The sequence below is a fragment of the Chiloscyllium punctatum genome, chromosome 3 (assembly GCF_047496795.1).
Source record: "Chiloscyllium punctatum isolate Juve2018m chromosome 3, sChiPun1.3, whole genome shotgun sequence".
Taxonomy (NCBI): Eukaryota; Metazoa; Chordata; class Chondrichthyes; order Orectolobiformes; family Hemiscylliidae; genus Chiloscyllium; species Chiloscyllium punctatum.
Genome location: NC_092741.1, coordinates 114291327 through 114309023, shown reverse-complemented (window position 1 = coordinate 114309023; position 17697 = coordinate 114291327). Strand labels below are relative to the sequence as shown.

At 44.6% G+C, this 17697-nt stretch overlaps 1 protein-coding gene across 3 annotated transcripts in view; it reads left to right on the top strand.

The window, feature by feature from the left end:
- Nucleotides 1-291: 291 nt before the first annotated feature.
- Nucleotides 292-17697, top strand: part of znf451 (zinc finger protein 451) — an 88896-nt gene continuing 71490 nt past the window's right edge. The window contains exons 1-3 of one of the 3 annotated variants that reach the window (XM_072558430.1): nucleotides 292-468; nucleotides 3457-3541; nucleotides 11300-11380. In XM_072558430.1, coding sequence (XP_072414531.1) covers nucleotides 3473-3541; nucleotides 11300-11380 — 150 coding nt within the window. In that variant the 5' untranslated portion in view covers nucleotides 292-468; nucleotides 3457-3472. Of the gene's footprint in view, nucleotides 469-661; nucleotides 682-3452; nucleotides 3542-11299; nucleotides 11381-17697 lie in introns of those variants that run through there. The other 2 variants (XM_072558423.1, XM_072558439.1) reach the window with 2 other exon arrangements.

Below are 17697 nucleotides of genomic sequence, written 5' to 3'. Positions count from 1 at the left end.
CAATAGCAATTAGATGAAAGCGCAGGAGCAGTGAGCAAGGAGTCAAAAGGTTTGCCGTTCACGGAGGCGCAGACAAGTAGCAGGATACTGAGGCGCATGCGCCACTACCAGATTCCGTGAACAAGGCAGCGCAGGCGCAGTGACCAGGTTCACGTGGAGACGGTGGCGCAGGCGCATTAACCGAGTACTGGGAGAGACAGTGGCGCAGGCGCATTAACCGGGTACTGGGAGAGACAGTGGCGCAGGCCCAGTGACCGGATTTAGGGGTGGACGGCAGCGCAGGCGCAGTGACCGGGTATTGGGACAGACGGCGGCACAGGCGCAGTGACCGGGTACAGTGAGTGGCGGGGCAACGGCGGCGCAGGCCCAGTGAACGGGTTCAATTCGTGGAGACAGTTGCGCAAGCGCATCGCGGAGCTGGGTCTATGAGCGGCCTGGTGCGTTAATGGCAATGTGAGGAGTGGGTTGGTGAGTACACGTTAGTTGTTAGCGCGCTTGAGGTTATTCCTTTTCGTTCTGCGTATTGGTCAATCTTTCATTCATTCGCCACTGGGTAAACTGTGGCCTATATACAATGCTGAGAAGAGTGGGTATATGGGCTGGGCACTGAGTCCTGGACTGTGTGAACAAGTTTGCAAGCTGCAGGCGCTGGTGAAGAAGGAAGTTGGTGTTGTGCTGGAGGTTGGTGCAGAGTTTAAAACTGAACTGGGGAAGGAATGCTGGATTGTACCAAGACAAGGAGCAGGGGGCGGGACGGTTCAGTATTTTGACTTGGAAAGAGTAAAGCAGGTGTTTGCTTTACCATTATAACGCACCTTCGGGCGACTTATTTGTAAATTACTGTATCTCTAGCTTGTTACAAGTCTTCCAAAAACTTTACTGTTTCTCCCAACTCGAGTCCCCTGTGTGCATTCCTCGCCACATCATTGGCGGCTTTACCTTCATCTGTTCAGACCCGAGGGTCTTATAAAGGGGCTCAGAGCTTAAATAATGGGGACTGGTTGCATTGGCTTGTATTTCGTTAAGTGTAGAAAACTAAATGGGGATTGAATATTCAAAGAAAAAACAGGAATTTAGCTAATGTTGTAATTATTGAGGTGGGGGAGTGGGCAGTCAGTGGAAGATTTCTAAACAAGTATTTATCTTGTTTGGTTAAAATATGAGAGCTTAGAACCAAGGTGAGTAGATATTGGAGTTAAGGTGCATGCTCATCTGCACAATCTTATTGAATGAACATTTTGGCAAAGGATCAAGCCTGTGGTCTGCTTGAGGGGGTGAAGGCTGAAGGAGGTAAGAGACATGTGGGAAATAGTTGAGTTACCTGAGGTGATTTTTCATAACAACTGAGAATAGTGCATGAACAGTGTGAAAGGTGGTGGTTGTCTTTGGATAAGCCAAAGGTCCTGGCAAATGCTTTCCTACCATGGCAGCTAGTGGGATTTAGTTTAATTAAGAAATTTAATTAATTAATAACTGTGAGACTAGCTTTCAGTTCCAATGTTGATGATCAGTTGCCATCAATTGTTATAATGATTCATCTGGTTCACTAAACCTGTCAGTTAAGAAAATTTGATGCATTTAACTGGCCTGGTCCATAAGTCACTCCAAACGCACAGCAATGCGCTTAACTGCCCTCTGAATTGGCCTGAGAGTCATAGCAGTGAGGTGCCGGAAGACTGGCAGTTGACTAATGTAGTGCCACTGTTTAAGGACAAGCCAGGGAGCTATAGACCAGTGAGCCTGATGTCGGTGGTGGGCAAGTTGTTGGAGGGAATCCTGAGGCACAGGTTGTATTTGTATTTGGGAAAGCAAGGACTATTAGGGATAGTCAACATGGCTTTATGTGTGGGAAACCATGTCTCACTAACTTGATTGAGTTTTTTGAAGAAGTAACAAAGAGGATTGATGAGGGTAGAGCAGAAGATGTGATCTACATGGGAAATAGATCACGTCTACTGCTTCAGTAAGGCATTCGACAGGGTTCCTCATAGGAGACTGGTGAGCAAGGTTAGATCTCAGGCAATACTAGCCATTTGGATACAGAACTGGCTCAAAAGTAGAAGACAGAGGATGGTTGGTGGAGGGTTGTTTTTCAGACTGGAGGTCTGTGACCAGTGGAGTGCCACAAGGATCAGTGCTGGGTCCACTACTTTTCATCCTTTATATAAAGGATTTGGATGGGAGCACAAGAAGTCTAGTTAGTAAGTTTGCAGATGACACCAAAATTGGAGGTGTAGTGGACAGCAAAGAAGGTTACTTTAGATCAGATGGGCCATTGGGGTGAGAATTGGCAGATGGAGTTTAATTCAGATAAATGTGAGGTGCTGCATTTTGGGAAAGCAAATCTTAGCAGGACTTATACACTTAATGGTAAGGTCCTAGGGAGTGTTGCTGAACAAAGAGACCTTGGAGTGCAGGTTCATAGCTCCTTGAAAGTGGAGTCATAGGTGGATAGGAGTGAAGAAGGCATTTGATATGCTTTCCTTTATTAGTCAGAGTATTGAGTACAGGAGTTGGGAGGTCATGTTGCCGCTGTACAGGACATTGGTTAGGCCACTGTTGGAATATTGCATGCAATTCTGGTCTCCTTCCTATCGGAAAGATGTTGTGAAACTTGAAAGGGTTCAGAAAAGATTTACAAGGATGTTACCAGGGTTGGAGGATTTGAACTATAGGGAGAGGTTGAATAGGCTGGGCTATTTTCCCTGGAGTGTCAGAGGCTGAGGGGTGACCATATAGAGGTTTATAAAATCATGAGGGGCATGAATAGGATAAATAGACCAAGTCTTTTCCCTGGGGTAGGGGAATCCAGAATTAGAGAGCATAGCTTTAGCGTGAGAGGGGAAAGATACAAAAGAGAACAAAGGGGTAACCTTTTCATGCAGAGGGTGGTACGTGTATGGAATGAGCTGCCAGAGGAAGTGGTGGAGGCTGGTACAATTGCAACATTTAAAAAGCATTATGATGGTGTATGGGTTTGGAGGGATATGGGCCAGGTGCTGGCAGGTGGGACTAGATTGGGTTCGGATACCTGGTCGGCATGGACAATTTGGACTGAAGGATCTGTTTCCATGCTGTACACCTCTATGACTGAGTGTACCAACCAATCCAGAAAAATCATAACAGATGGACTACAATGATTCAATGAGACTGCTAATCATCATTGTCTCAATTAAGAGTGCACAGCAGATACTGGCCTTGCCAGTGACCCCCACATCTCATGAAATTATCTTTAAGCAACCTTTTAAATTCAGTTTGGCAAAGCTGTTCAAATGTTTCCATCTCTGAGCAGCAATTTTCAAGTGGCAACGTCTCTCTTTTTAAGCTTGCTTTAGAAATGCTGGCCCAGAAGTAGAAGACAGGATCTTATGACAAACTTGCAAGATACCTCTTTGATTTGTTTTTAAGTGCTTGACAGCAACTCGCTAAATCATCTTCTGATCTTTTCCCAGGCAGTTCCTTATTGTCTAACATGTCGTCCAGTGATGGGTTGTTGCCAGCAGGAAAATGTGAAAGTGAAGATGAAGTGATATTTGTGAGCGTATGTATTCTAATATTGTATTCTACTTCTATTTTGTATGTTATTCCACAAAATTGTAACTTTTCCCCTCTGATCTCTTGACCTCATACAGTACAATGTACAATACAATGTCCTTTTATTGTCACATGTACTCTATTGTGGGAGTATGGTGAAAAGCTTTTTCGATGTCTGCTGCCTTATCGTGCAATTACCTAGGTAGGATTCTTGAGTACAGCAGAGGAATAAAGGTAGTTGCATTCCTTTAACTAAATAAGTTAAAAATAGGGTCAACATTACAGTAGGTAGAAAATTACAAAAACACATTACAGTGTACCAACTCAGCGCAGATCCTCTGCACATGGTCTGACTGCCCACACCAGAAACCAGTCCAGCTGCCATCCCTGCTCCCCTCCAAACCCCAGACTGCTCTGCACTGGCACTCAGCTGTTCCAAGGTAAGTGCCAGGAATGCCTCCCCCATGCTTCTCTCCATCCAGGACTTGCTGCCTGCACACTGCTCCATGGATGCTTCTGTGCGTGCTGCTCTGCGACTCGCAGCCGACGCTTGCCGCTGCTAAGGGGAGAGAAGAATAAAAAAGAGACTTAAAAAAAATGACATGACATTCTTTGGGAGAAATCTCAAATTTGTTAAAAGGAGATGATTCATCTCTTCCCCTGTATGTTGTTGCTGTCTTTTTCCAGACACAAACACCCTTTGGGGAGGGGCGCAAGCTGGTGGGCCAGAAGGGTGCACTGCAACTATTTTTATTTCAATAACATACTTTATTCATAAAAAAGTACTGTTTACATAATTTGACACATGCATTTTGATTCTGTACAATATCGTATCAAGTAAATAAACATTTTTGAATTTGATTCTCTCCCAACAAACCAAAGGTGACTCTTACACATACAGTCATAAAGATGTACAGCACGGAAACAGGTCTAATTCGTCCATGCTGACCAGATATCCAAAATTAATCTCGTCCCATTTGCCAGCATTTGGCTCTAAAACCTCTATCCCTCTAAACCCTTCCTATTCATATATCATCTAAATGCCTTTTAAATGTTGTAATTGTACCAGCCTCTAACACTTCTTCTGGCTGCAGATTCCATACATGCACCAACTTTTGCATGAAAATGTTGCCCAGTAGGTCTCTCTTAAATCTTTCCCCTCTCACCCTAAACCTCTGTCCTCTAGTGCTGGGCTCCCCCTACCTAGGTAAAAAGACTTTGCCTATTTACACTATCCATGCCTCTCTTGATTTTATAAATCTGAGGTTGAGGGGTGACCTTATATGCTCCAGGGAAAACAGCCCCAGCCTATTCAGCCTCTCCCTATAGGTCAAATCCTCCAACCCTGGCAACATCCTTGTAAATCTTTTCTGAATCCTTTCAAGTTTTACAACATGCTGACAGGAAGGAGACCAGAATTGCACACACTATTTCAAAAGTGGCCAAACCGAAGTCCTGTACAGTCACAAGATGACCTCCTAACTCCTATACTCAATGCTCTAACCAATAAAGGAAAGATTACTAGGTGCCTCCTTTGCTATCTGAACTACCTGCGACTCCACTTTCAAGGAATTGTGAACCTATACTCCAGGGTCAATATGTTCAGTAATACTTACCAGGACCTTCCCATTAAGTGTATAAGTCCTGCCCTAATTTGCTTTTTCAAAATGCAGCGTGTCACATTTATCTAAATTAAAATCCATCTGCCATTCTTAGGCCCATGGGCCCATCTGATCAAGATCCCATTGTACTCTGAAGTAACTTTCACTATCCACTACACCTTCAAGTTTGGTGTTATCTTCAGACTTACTAATTAAACCTTCTTTGTTCACATCCAATTCATGTTGATAAATGACAAAAAGTGGATCCTGCACCGATCCTTGTGGCACTCCACTGGTCACAGACCTCCAGTTTGGAAATCAACTCTCTGCCACCACCCTCTGTCTTCTATCTTCACACCAGTTCTGTATCCAAATGGCTAGTTCTCCCTGTATTCCATGAGATCTAACCTTGCTAACCAGTCTACGACGAGGAACCTTGTCGAACACCTTATTGAAGTCCCTATAGATCACGTCCATAGCTCTGCCGCCCTCAATCCTCTTCATTGCTTCTTCAAAAACCTCAATCAAGTTAGTGAGACATGATTTTCCATGCACAAAACCATGTTGACTATCGCTAATCAGTCCTTACCTACCAAATACATGTAAATCCTGTCCCTCAAGATTCCCTCCAACTAGTTGCCCACCACTGATGTCAGGCTCACTGATCTATAGTTCCCTGGCTTTTCCTTACCACCGTTCTTAAATAGTGACACCACATTAGCCAACCTCCAGTCTTCTGGCACCTTATCTGTGATCCAGGTATCTCAGCAAGGCTCCCAGCAATTACCTCCCTAGCTTCCTACAGAGTTCAAGGATATACCTGATCAGGTCCTGCATGTCACATAGAGATGTTCCCTGAAACATTGTGAATTGGCGTCCTGTCTCCCCAGTGTAGAGGAGACCACATCGAGAGCAATGGACAGAGTAGATGAGGTGTTTGGATGTTCAGGAAAATCTCTGCCAGATGTGGAAGGATCCTTTGGGGCCTTGGATGGAGATGAGGAGGGAGGTGTGGCACAGGTTTTACACCTCTTGAGGAAGCAAGAGAAGGTGCCATGTGGGTTGGTGTGGAGGCATGGACCTAACGAGGGAGTTGTAGAGGGAATGATCTCTGCGGAATGCTGATACGGGTGGGGTGGGAAATATATCTGGTGGTGGTGTCTGATTGTAGGTGGCGTAAATGGTGGAGGATGATGCGCTGTATCCAGAGATTACTGGGATGGAAGGTGAGGACCGAGGGTTCTAACCTTGTTGCGATTGGAGGGATGGGGTTCAAAGGCAGAGGTGCAGGAAGTGGAGAAGTGCAAGAGGGCCTTGTTGATCGCAGAGGAGAAATTGCGGTCCCTGAAGTAGGAGGCCATCTGGGATGTCCTGCACTGGAATTGCTCCTCCCGGGAGCAGGTATGGCAGAGGCAGAGGAATTGGGAGGGAGGTGTCCGAGGAGGTCAAGGTGGGAGGTGTTCGTGAAGTTGATGAACTGTTCAACCTCTTACCCGTGCGCCCCCCACACCCACCACCACCACCACGCAACTCCCTGTGTCCTGCAGTTCCGCATGTAAGCCACCTTGCTGACCTTTGAGGGGTCCTGAATGTTTTTATACAATCCCTTTGGATTCTACTTAACCTTATTTGCTAAAGCTATCTTTTTGCCCTCCTGGTTTCCTCATTAAGTATGCTCGTATTGCATTTATACTCTTCTAAGGATTCACTCGATCTCTGCTATCTAAACCTGACTTATACTTCCTTTTTCTTAACCAAAGCCTCAATTTCTCTTGTCTTCCAGCGTTCCCTACACCGAGAGTCAGAGTCATAGAGATGTACAGCATGGAAACAGACCTTCCGGTCCAACTTGTCCATGCCGATCAGATATCCCAACCTCATCGAGTCCCATTTGCCAGCAGTTGATCCATATCCCTCCAAACCCTTCCTATTCATATACCCATTCAGATGTCTTTTAAATATTGTAGTTGTACCAGCCTCCACCACATCCTCTTGCAGCTCATTCCATACACGTACCACCCTCTGCCTGAAAAAGTTTGTCCCTTAGGTCCCTTTTATATCTTTCCCCCCTCACCCTAAACCTATGTCGTCTAGTTCTGGACTCCCCCACCCCAGGGAAAAGACTTTGTCTATTTGTCCTATCCATGCCCCTCACGATTTTATAAACCTCTGTGAGATCACCCTTCAGCCTTCGACGCTCCAGGGAAAACAACCCTAGCCTATTCATCCTCTCCCTATTGCTCTCATCCTCCAACCCTGGCAACATCCTTGTACATCTTTACTGAACCCTTTCACGTTTCACAACATCCTTCCGATAAGGAGGAGACCAGAATTGCAAGTAATACTCCAAAAATGGCCTAACCATTGTCCTGTACAGCTGCAATATGACCTCCCAACTCCTGTATTCAGTGCTCTGTTCAACAAAGGAAAGCATACCAAATGCCACCTTCACTATCCTATCTACCTGTGACTCTACTTTCAAGGAATAATGAACCTGCACTCAAGTCTTGTTGTTCAGCAGCACTCCCTGGGACCTTACCATTAAGTGCATAAGTCGTGTTAAGATTTGCTTTTCCAAAATGCAGCACCTCGCATTTATCTAAATTAAACTCCATCTGCCGCCCATAGCCCATTGGCCCATCTGATCAAGATCTCACTGTAATCTGAAGTAACCTTCTTCGCTGTCCACCACACCTCCAATTTTGGTGTTATCTGCAAACTTATTAACTATACCTCCTATGTTCGTATCCAACTTATTTATATAAATGAGGAAAACTAGTGGAACCAGCACCAATCCTTGTGGCACTCTACTAGTCACAGGCCTCCGGTCTGAAAGACACCCTCCATCACCACCTTTGAGCCTGTCTTCTACCTTTGAGCCAGTTCTGTATCCAATTGGCTAGTTCTCCTTGTATTCCATGAGATCTAACCTTGCTAACCAGTCTCCCAAGGGGAACCTTGTCAAACGCCTTACCGAAGTCCATAAAGATCCCATCCACCGCTCTGCCCTCATCAATCCTCTTTGTTACTTTTTCAGAAAACTCAATCAAGTTAGTGAGACATGATTTCCCACGCACAAAGCCATGTTGACTATCCCTAATCAGTCCTTGCCTTTCCAAATATGCCGCTCAGGATTCCTCCAACAACCTGCCCACCAGCAATGTCAGGCTCAAAGCAGCTTTTCACCCCAACAGGAATATACTGTTTGAAATCTCCTTTTCTAATTTTTGAAGGCTTCCCATTTTCCAGCCGTCTCTTTACCTGTGAGCATCTGCCCTCATCACCTTTTGAAAGTTCTTGATTAATACTGTCAAAATTAGCCTTTCTCCAATTTAGAAGTTCAGCGTTTAGATCCTGTCCATCCCTTTCCATCACTGTTTTAAAACTAATTTGAATTATAGTTGCTGGCCCTGAAGTGCTCCCCTGACACCTCAGTCACTTGCCCTGCCTTATTTCCCAAGACTAGGTCAAGTTTTGCACCATCTCTGGTAGGTACATCCACATACTGAATCTGAAAATTTTCTTATACATTTAATAAATTTGTCTCCATCTAACCCCTGAATGCAATGGCAGTCCCAGTCTATGTTTGGAAAGTTACAAAATCTCCTACCATTACCACCCTATTATTCCGTCAGATAACTGAGGTCATACAAGATTATATTTACATACTTTGAGGTACTTGAACACTCAGGCTCGCAGAAATGACTTTGTCTTCTCTTAACTACCTTCTGGGAGCTGAACATCTCACTGTTTGTTAGTAACTAGAATTAGACCAAGTGCCTCATGTCCAATCTATCAACGGCCTGTCCCTTGTCATTTTGGCAATAATGATTGCATAAAACTGTCTCTTCCTGGAGAGAAGTCTGATTTATTTCTTGAATTTTGTAATTTGTGATTGAACAACAATAGAATATTTTCTCTTGAGTTTGTTGAGAAACAATTTGTCTCAAACCTGCTATACAGGGTATAGTTCAAAGAATAATTGGTCTATGTTTGTGCAGATATGGATGCAGACCCTGGAATTTTTATGTAAGAGGATCCATTAGCATTGGGTGATGAGGCTGATTACCTGTTATTCATTTGTTTTGGAATATTGTGACCTATCAAAATGTGAACAGGGTTTTCAGGGAATGTGTTTGGATATTTGCATAGTAAACTGAAGGTTCTCAATACAAAGTGTAATTCTCCTGAACTTTGCAGGTCAGGATCAACCAGTCAAGGGAAAACCTGAAAGAGCTGCATAATTGTAATAACATTGAGTTAACACAATGCAGAGAAGTTGCTTGCTTTACTGAGTGCCCCATTCACTTGTTTAATTGTCTGGATTCTGTTGGTCATATTGAGTATTTTTCTAAATGGGTTGTTATAGTTGATTTTGTTTCTTTTCCCTGTCCTATTGGTCAGTTTAGGTGATGAATATTCTTTTCAAATTCCTGTTGTCCTCAAAACCTGGAGTATGTTGAGAAATTCCAGACAAATAATTTAAAGAAGCTTTGGTTTCATGGAAAGCAGGTTGAATAGATCTCACCTGTATATGTCAGCCCTTTGGCACATCAGAAGAAGTGATGTTGGCTACATTTTCACTTTGGGTTCTGTGGAGTACTATTCTGTTAAACCAGCAGATATTGCCTTTTGAGAGATTGGAAATGTGACGTGACAAGGGTGCGCAACCAGTGCACTAACTGATCAGTTCTCTTACAACTCAATCATTTCAAAAATGACTTGAAGTGTTTTGTCCCCAGCAAGATGCAAGTTTATCCAAGGTTTTAATTCTAACTTTCGTCTTTTGGATGCCTAAAACTCAGGAAAGATTTGCAAGGTTGCTTGAGGATATAGCATGGATGAAGATTGAACATACATGTGGTAAATCATACTGTTGGGTAGTCTTTTTTAAATCAGTCTGCTTCACTTGTGTCCTTTTCCCTTGCTCTTTACATCCTCAATAGAATGTGGAAAGTGTTGAGCTTGGTTATCACCTGCCAAAAATGGCATAGTGATGTGATCTGGGGCGATTGTTCTAAAATGCCAAACACAGCCCGGTGATCTGGTACAGTGATGCTTCAATTTAACCACTAGTGTTTGAATGCTGTCCTACTCCTTCATTTGGCCACAGATTTTGTTTTCTTCAACTGTGCCTTTAGCTGTTTGGAAAGCCTGGAACCTTTTTTACCTTGTTTTCCTCCTTTTTCACATGCCTTCATACATTCTTCCCTGTTCTAATATCTCCTAATGTGAAATGGTATCAGATTTTGACCGATAATACTACGAAATATCTTTGACTTGTTCAAAATGTTAAAGGTGCTGTGTAAATGGAAATTGCTTAATGGTTTCTAATAAAACTTCTTCATTTTTCAATTCTATCCTTTAAAATTGACCCGAGTGCTCTTTGCACTTATTTAACAGCATTAAGACGTTTTGCTATGTTTAGTAATGTTTGCATCTGTAACCCCTGCCCCCAGTCTGTTTCCTCTACCAATTCATTACCAATCTCTATCTTATTTCATTATCAATTTTAAAAAAGAAGTCTTAGTCTTGGTGTTGCCATGATCATATTGTTATTAAAGTTAACAACGTGCTTCACAGTTGGCAGGGGGATTGTAAGCTTCTCAAGCGATCGACTATTTATTGTGATCCCATTATATACTTAGTGTACAATGAAGACTTTTAATAAGCCAATTTACTCCTCACAAAATTGTTTAAAATTTTATCTCTCTTCTTTGTGGGTGTGTTAATGGTACAGAGAGGATAAAGACCCCAGCTGCTCCCCGTCACTGATATTACTGAAATGGCCTCACAGGGAGCACTGAATTTTGAGACACAAGAACTGGCGTCTGAGTAGGCCATTCAGCACCTTTTTAGACATGCTCCAGGTTCTCATAAGATTGTGGTCTCCACTCCTCTTTATTCTCTGCACCCTATTACCTGTAACTCCCTTGTCAATCAAGAATGTAGAAACATCACTAATATCTCCATGACAGCAGAAAACTGGGTTCTATTTCTCACTGTCTCACGGTGCAAACTTGTTTTGATACTTTAATGAAAAGTTTGGTCAAGTGGAATACCGGGGAATGAGTTTCATACAGAAAGCATGATGATCCATGCAAGAAATTTGTTCTGAAATTAATACATGACATAATTATTCCTCCTTTCTTTTATGATTAAAGGAGCAGCCGTTAAGGCCAGTGTTGGAATGTATCGATCTATTGAGTGATGAAGACAGTGAAGGAAACGGTGCACCAAACAGGGTGAGTGCTTGATTGTACTAGTGATTATAAAGTGTTTGACGGGGACAAAGATATAGCATGTAAAACTGCAGAATGTTCCTTACAAATTAATCCAACAAAGAATTCAGGAGAAACGTCTTTGCACAAAAGAATGTGGGACCTGCCACAAGAAATGATTGAGACCAGTTCCGGATTTGCACACATGAGAGAAAGGAACAGAAGGAAATGTTGATAATGTGCAATGAAGGAAGATGGGAGAAGGATTGTGCAGAGTGAAAATGCCATTAAAGATCTATTGGGTCTGTTTCTATGCAGTATGTTTTAGAATAATAGAGTCATAGAGGTGTACAGCACAGAAACAGACCTTTGGGTCCAACTTGTCCATGCCAACCAGATATCCTAAATTAATCTGGCCCCATTTTCCAGCACTTGGCTCAAATTCCTCTGAACTCTTCCTACTCATATACCCATCCAGATGCTTTAAATGTTGTAATTGTATCAGCCTCCCTCCACTACTTCCTCTGGAAGCTCATTCCATACACGCACCACCCTCTACGTGAAAAAGTTGCCCCTTAAGTTCCTTTTAAATCTTTCCCCTCTCACCCTAAACCTCTGGCCTCTAGTTCTGGACTCCTTTGCCCTGGGGAAAAGACCTTGTTTAATTACCCTATCCACTCCCCTCATGTTTTTATAAATCTTTGTATGGCCACCTTTTCAGCCTCTGGCACTCCAGGGAAAACAGCCCTAGCCTATTTAGCCTCTCCCTATAGCGAAAACCCTCCAACCCTGGCAATATTCTTGTAAATCTTTTCTGAGCCCTTTCAAGTTTCACAGCATCCTTCCTATAGGAGAGAGACCGGAATTACACACAACATTCCAGAATTGGCTTAACCAATGTCCTGTGCAACTGCAACATGACCTCCCAACTCAATGCACTGACAAATAAAGCATACTAGACGCCTTCTTCAGTATCCTATCTGCCTGTAACTCCACTTTCAAGGAACTATGAACTTGCACTCCAAGGTTTTTTTGTTCAGCCACACTCCCCAGGAGCTTACCATTAAGTGTGCAAGTCCTGATTTGCCTTTCTAAAATGCAGCACCTCATATTAATCTAAATTAAACTTTATCTGCCACTTCTCTCCTTTGGTCCATCTGATCATTGTACTCTGAAGTAACCTTCTTCATTGTTCACTTTTCCTTCTATTTTGGTGTCATCTGCAAACTTACTAGGTATGAAAATATATTCCTGTCAGGGTGAAAGGGAAGGCTGGGAGCTATAGGGAACGCTGGATGACTAAAGAAATTGAGGGTTTGGTTAAGAGAAAGAAGGATGCATATGTCAGGTACAGACAGGATAGATTGAGTGAATCCTTAGAGTATAAAGAAAGTAGGAGTATACTTGGTGGGCGGCACAGTGGTTAGCACTGCTGCCTCACAGCACCAGAGACCCAGGTTCAATTCCTACCTTGGGCGACTGTTTGTGTGGAGTTTGCACATTCTCCCCGTGTCTGTGTGAGGTTTCCTCCGGGTGCTCCGGTTTCCTCCCACAGTCCAAAAGATGTGCAGGTTAGGTGAATTGGCCATGCTAAATTGCCCCTAGTGTTAGGTGTAGGGGAATGGGTCTGGGTGCGTTGCTCTTCGGAGGGTCGGTGTGGACTTGTTGGGCTGAAGGGCCTGTTTCCACACTAAGTAATCTAATCTAATCATACTTAAGAGGGAAATCAGGACGGAAAAACAGAGAGATGAGATAGCTTTAGCAAATAGAATTAAGGAGAATCCAAAGGGGTTTTACAAATATATTAAGGACAAAAGGGTAACTCGGCAGAGAATAGGGCCCCTCAAAGACAGGCAAGGCGGCCTTTGTGTGGAGCCACAGAAAATTGGGGAGATACTAAATGAATATTTAGTATCAATATTTACTGTGGAAAAGGATATGGACGATATAGACTGTACGGAAATAGATGGTGACATCTTGCAAAATGTCCAGATTACAGAGGAGGAAATGCTGGATGTCTTGAAACGGTTAAAGGTGGATAAATCCCCAGGACCTGATCAGGTGCACCCGAGAACTCTGTGGGAAGCTAGAGAAGTGATTGCTGGGCCTCTTGCTGAGATATTTGTATCATCGATAGTCACAGGTGAAGTGCCGGAAGACTGGAAGTTGGCAAATGTGGTGCTACTGTTTAAGAAGGGTGGTAAGGACAAGCCAGGGAACTATAGACCAGTGAGCCTGACCTCGGTGGTGGGCAAGTTGTTGGAGGGAATCCTGAGGGACAGGATATACATGTATTTGGAAAGGCAAGGACTGATTAGGGATAGTCAACATGGCTTTGTGCATGGGAAATCATGTCTCACAAACTTGATTGAGTTTTTTGAAGTAACAAAGAAGATGAGGGCAGAGCAGTAGATGTGATCTATATGGACTTCAGTAAGGCATTTGACAAGGTTCCCCAATGGAAGACTGATATGCGAGGTTAGATCTCATGGAATACAGGGAGAACTAGCCATTTGGATACAGAGCTGGGTCAAAGGTAGAAGACAGAGGGTGGTGGTGGAGGGTTGTTTTTCAGACTGGAGGCCTGTGACTAGTGGAATGCCACAAGGATCTGTGCTGGGCCCTCTACTTTTTGTCATTTACATAAATGATTTGGATGCAAGCATAAGAGGTGCAGTTAGTAAGTTTGCAGATGACACCAAAATTGGAAGTATAGTCGACAGCGAAGAGGGTTACCTCAGATTACAGACCAGATGGGCCAATGGGTTGAGAAGTGGCAGATGGAGTTTAATTCAGATAAGTGCAGAGTGCTGCATTTTGGGAAAGCAAATCTTAGCAGGACTTATACACTTAATGGTAAGGTCCTGGGGAGTGTTGCTGAACAGAGTGCAGGTTCATAGCTCCTTGAAAGTGGAGTCGCAAGTAGATAGGATAGTGAAGAAGGTGTTTGGTATGTTTTTCTTTATTGGTCAGAGTATTGAGTACAGGAGTTGGGAGGTCATGTTGCAGCTGTGCAGGACATTGGTTAGGCCACTGTTGGAATATTGCATACAATTCTGGTCTCCTTCCTATGAGAAAGATGTTGTGAAACTTGAAAGGGTTCAGAAAAGATTTACAAGGATGTTGCCAGGGTTGGAGGATTTGAGCTAAAGAGAGAGGCTCAACAGGCTGGGGCTGTTTTCCCTGGAGTGTCAGAGGCTGAGGGTGACCTTATAGAGGTTTACAAAATTATGAGGGGCACGGATAGGATAAATAGACAAAGTCTTTTCCCTGGGTTCAGGGAGTCCAGAACTAGAGGGCATAGGTTTAAGGTGGGAGGGGAAAAATATAAAAGAGACCTCAGCGGCAACTTTTTCACGCAGAAGGTGGTATGTGGATGGAATGAGCTGCCAGAGGATGTGGTGGAGGCTAGTACAATTGCAACATTTAAGAGGCATTTGGATGGCGATATGAATAGGAAGGGTTTGGAGGGATATGGGCCGGGTGCTGGCAGGTGGGACTGGATTGGGTTGGGATATCTGGTCGGCATGGACGGGTTGGACCGAAGAGTCTGTTTCCATGCTGTACTTCGCTATGACTCTATCTCCTACGTTCACATCAAAATCATTTATATCAATGACGAAAAGTACTGGATCCGGCATCAATCCTTGTGGCACACCACTGGTCACAGGCCTCTGGTCTGAAAAGCAACCCTTCTAGCCAGTTCTGTATCCAAATGGCTAGTTCTCCATTTCACGTAAATTTATCTTAATACTTGTGTTCACTGAAACACTTAGTTACTTTGTGAGGTGGTAGTGTGGTACCAAAGAGATTTTACATTGTATGTCACAGACAAAGAATTAAGCTTCGTCCTTGTTTCTGTATGAAGACAGGAAAAAAAGTCTTGGCAGATTATAGTGAAGCAAACATTTTGTTGGAATTCATTTGCTGGGGTGGGGTTGGCTTTCGGGTTAGTGCTGGGGCTTGGGCTACGGTTTGCTTTTGGGCTTGGGATTGGGTCAGAGTTAGGATTAGGACTAGAGTTAAGATTTGGGCTTGAACTAGGGTTGGGTTAGGGCATAGGTTAGGGTTAAATTGTCGGTTTTGGCGAGGGTTAGATCCAAAGTTCGCATTAAATTGTAGACTTGGGTTAAGGTTAGGACCAAGGCTAGAGTTCGGGCCAGACTTAATTATGATTCAGCTTGGGTTTAGGTAAGGGTTCAGGTTCAGATTGCGTGCTGGGTCATGCGTTAGGGTTAGAATAAGATTTAGTGGTGCCTTTAGGTTGGGGTTGGGTAAGGCTTAGCGCTAGGGCCAGTCTAAAGTTTAAGATTCGGGCTGGGGCTTGGGTTACGGGTGGGGTTATGGTTTGGTTGGGGCTCAGGTTAGAGTTAAGTTGCAGGCTTGGGTTCAAGCTCAGGTCGGGGCTTGGTCTTGGTTCTGGTTTGGCCATAGATGATGTTTAGGTTTAGTGTTAAGGTTTGGGTAGGATTAGAGTGAGAATTTGGGATACCATTTCGAGCTATGGCAAAGTTACTGGAGGCTTTTGGGTTAGGGCTAGAATTGGGGTTGTTAGGGTGAAGTTGGCATTGGGATTAGGGGCAGGGCCAGAGTTAGGGTTAGGATTCCAGCTTGGGTTTGGATTTGAATTTGGGTTAGGGCCAAGTCTAGGGCAAGGGTTAGGACTAGGGTTTTGGCTAGGGCTTGTGGTAAGGTTAGGATTGGGTTAGGGGTTGGGCTTGATCTAGTGTTAGGTTTAAGTTGCAGGCTTGGTATTGGGTTAGCGTTAAGATTAGGCTTTAGGCTAGAGTTTGGGTTAGGGAGGATAGGGTTCAGGCTGGGGTTAGGACAAGGCTAGAGGGGCATGGTGGCTCAGTGGTTAGCATTGCTGCCTCACAGCGTCAGAGACGTGGGTTCGATTCCGGCCTTGGGCAACTTGTCTATCTATGTGGAGTTTGCATATTCTCCCCGTGTCTGCGTGGGTTTCCTCCGGATACTCTGGTTTTCTCCCACATTCCAAAAGATGTCGAGGTTAGGTGAATCAAACATGCTAAATTGCCCGTAGTTTTGGGTACGTTAGTCTGTGGTAAATGCAGGGAAATGAGCCTGGGTGGGGTATTCTTCAGAGGGTCGGTGTGGACTTGTTGGCCTGAAGGGCCTGTTTCCACGCTGTAGGAAATCTTTAAAAAAAATCTAGTGGTTCGGGTTATGTCTTAGGTGAGCATTGGCATTAGAGCTCGGAGAAAGTGAGGACTGCAGATGCTGGAGATCAGAGCTGAAAAATGTTGCTGGAAAAGTGCAGCAGGTCAGGCAGCATCCAAGGAACAGGAGAATCAGCGTTTTGGGCATAAGCCCTTCTTAAGGAATGAGGAACACGTGCCAAGCAGGATAAGATAAAAGGTTGGGAGGAGGGACTTGGGGGAGGGGAGTTGGGAATGCGATAGGTGGAAGGAGAGGGGGGTGGGCGCGGAGAGGTCGGGAAGAAGATTGTAGGTCAAGAAGGTGGTGCTGAGTCCGAGGGTTGGGACTCCGATAAGGTGGAGGGAGGGGAAATGAGGAAGCTGGAGAAATCTGCATTCATCCTGTGTGGTTGGAGGGTTCCTAGGCGGAAGATGAGGCGCTCTTCTTCCAGGCGTTTTGTTGCCATGGTCTGGCGATGGAGGCGGCCAAGGATCTGCATGTCCTTGGTGGAGTGGGAGGGGGAGTTAGTGTTCAGCCACGGGGCGGTTGGGTTGGTTGGTGCGGCTGTCCCAGAGGTGTTCTCTGAAACGTTCCGCACGTAGGCGGCCTGTCTCCCCAATGTAGAGGAGGCCACATCGGGTGCAGCGGATGCAGTAAATGATGTATGTGGAGGTGCAGGTGAATTTGTAATGGATATGAAAGGATCCCTTGGGACTTTGGAGGGAAGTGAGGGAGGAGGTGTGGGCACAAGTTTTGCATTTCATGCGGTTGTAGGGGAAGGTGCTGGGAGTGGAGGTTGGGTTGGTGGGGAGTGTGGACCTGACGGAGTTGTGGAGGGAGTGGCCTTTCCGGAACGTTGATAGGGGAGGGGAGGGAAATATATCCCTGGTGGTGGGGTCCGTTTGGAGGTGGCGGAAGTGACGAAGGATGATACGATATATCTAGAGGTTGGTGGGGTGGTAGGTGAGGGCCAGTGGGGTTCTGTCCTGGTGGCGATTGGAGGGGCGGTGTTCAAGGGTGGAGGAGATGCGGTGGAGAGCATCGTCAGCCATGTCTGAGGGGAAATTGCGGTCTTTGAAGAAGGAGACCATCTGGGTTGTTTGGTATTGGAATTGGTCCTCCTAGGAGCAAATGCAGCGGAGGCGAAGGATTTGGGAATATGGGATGGTGTTTTTAAAAGG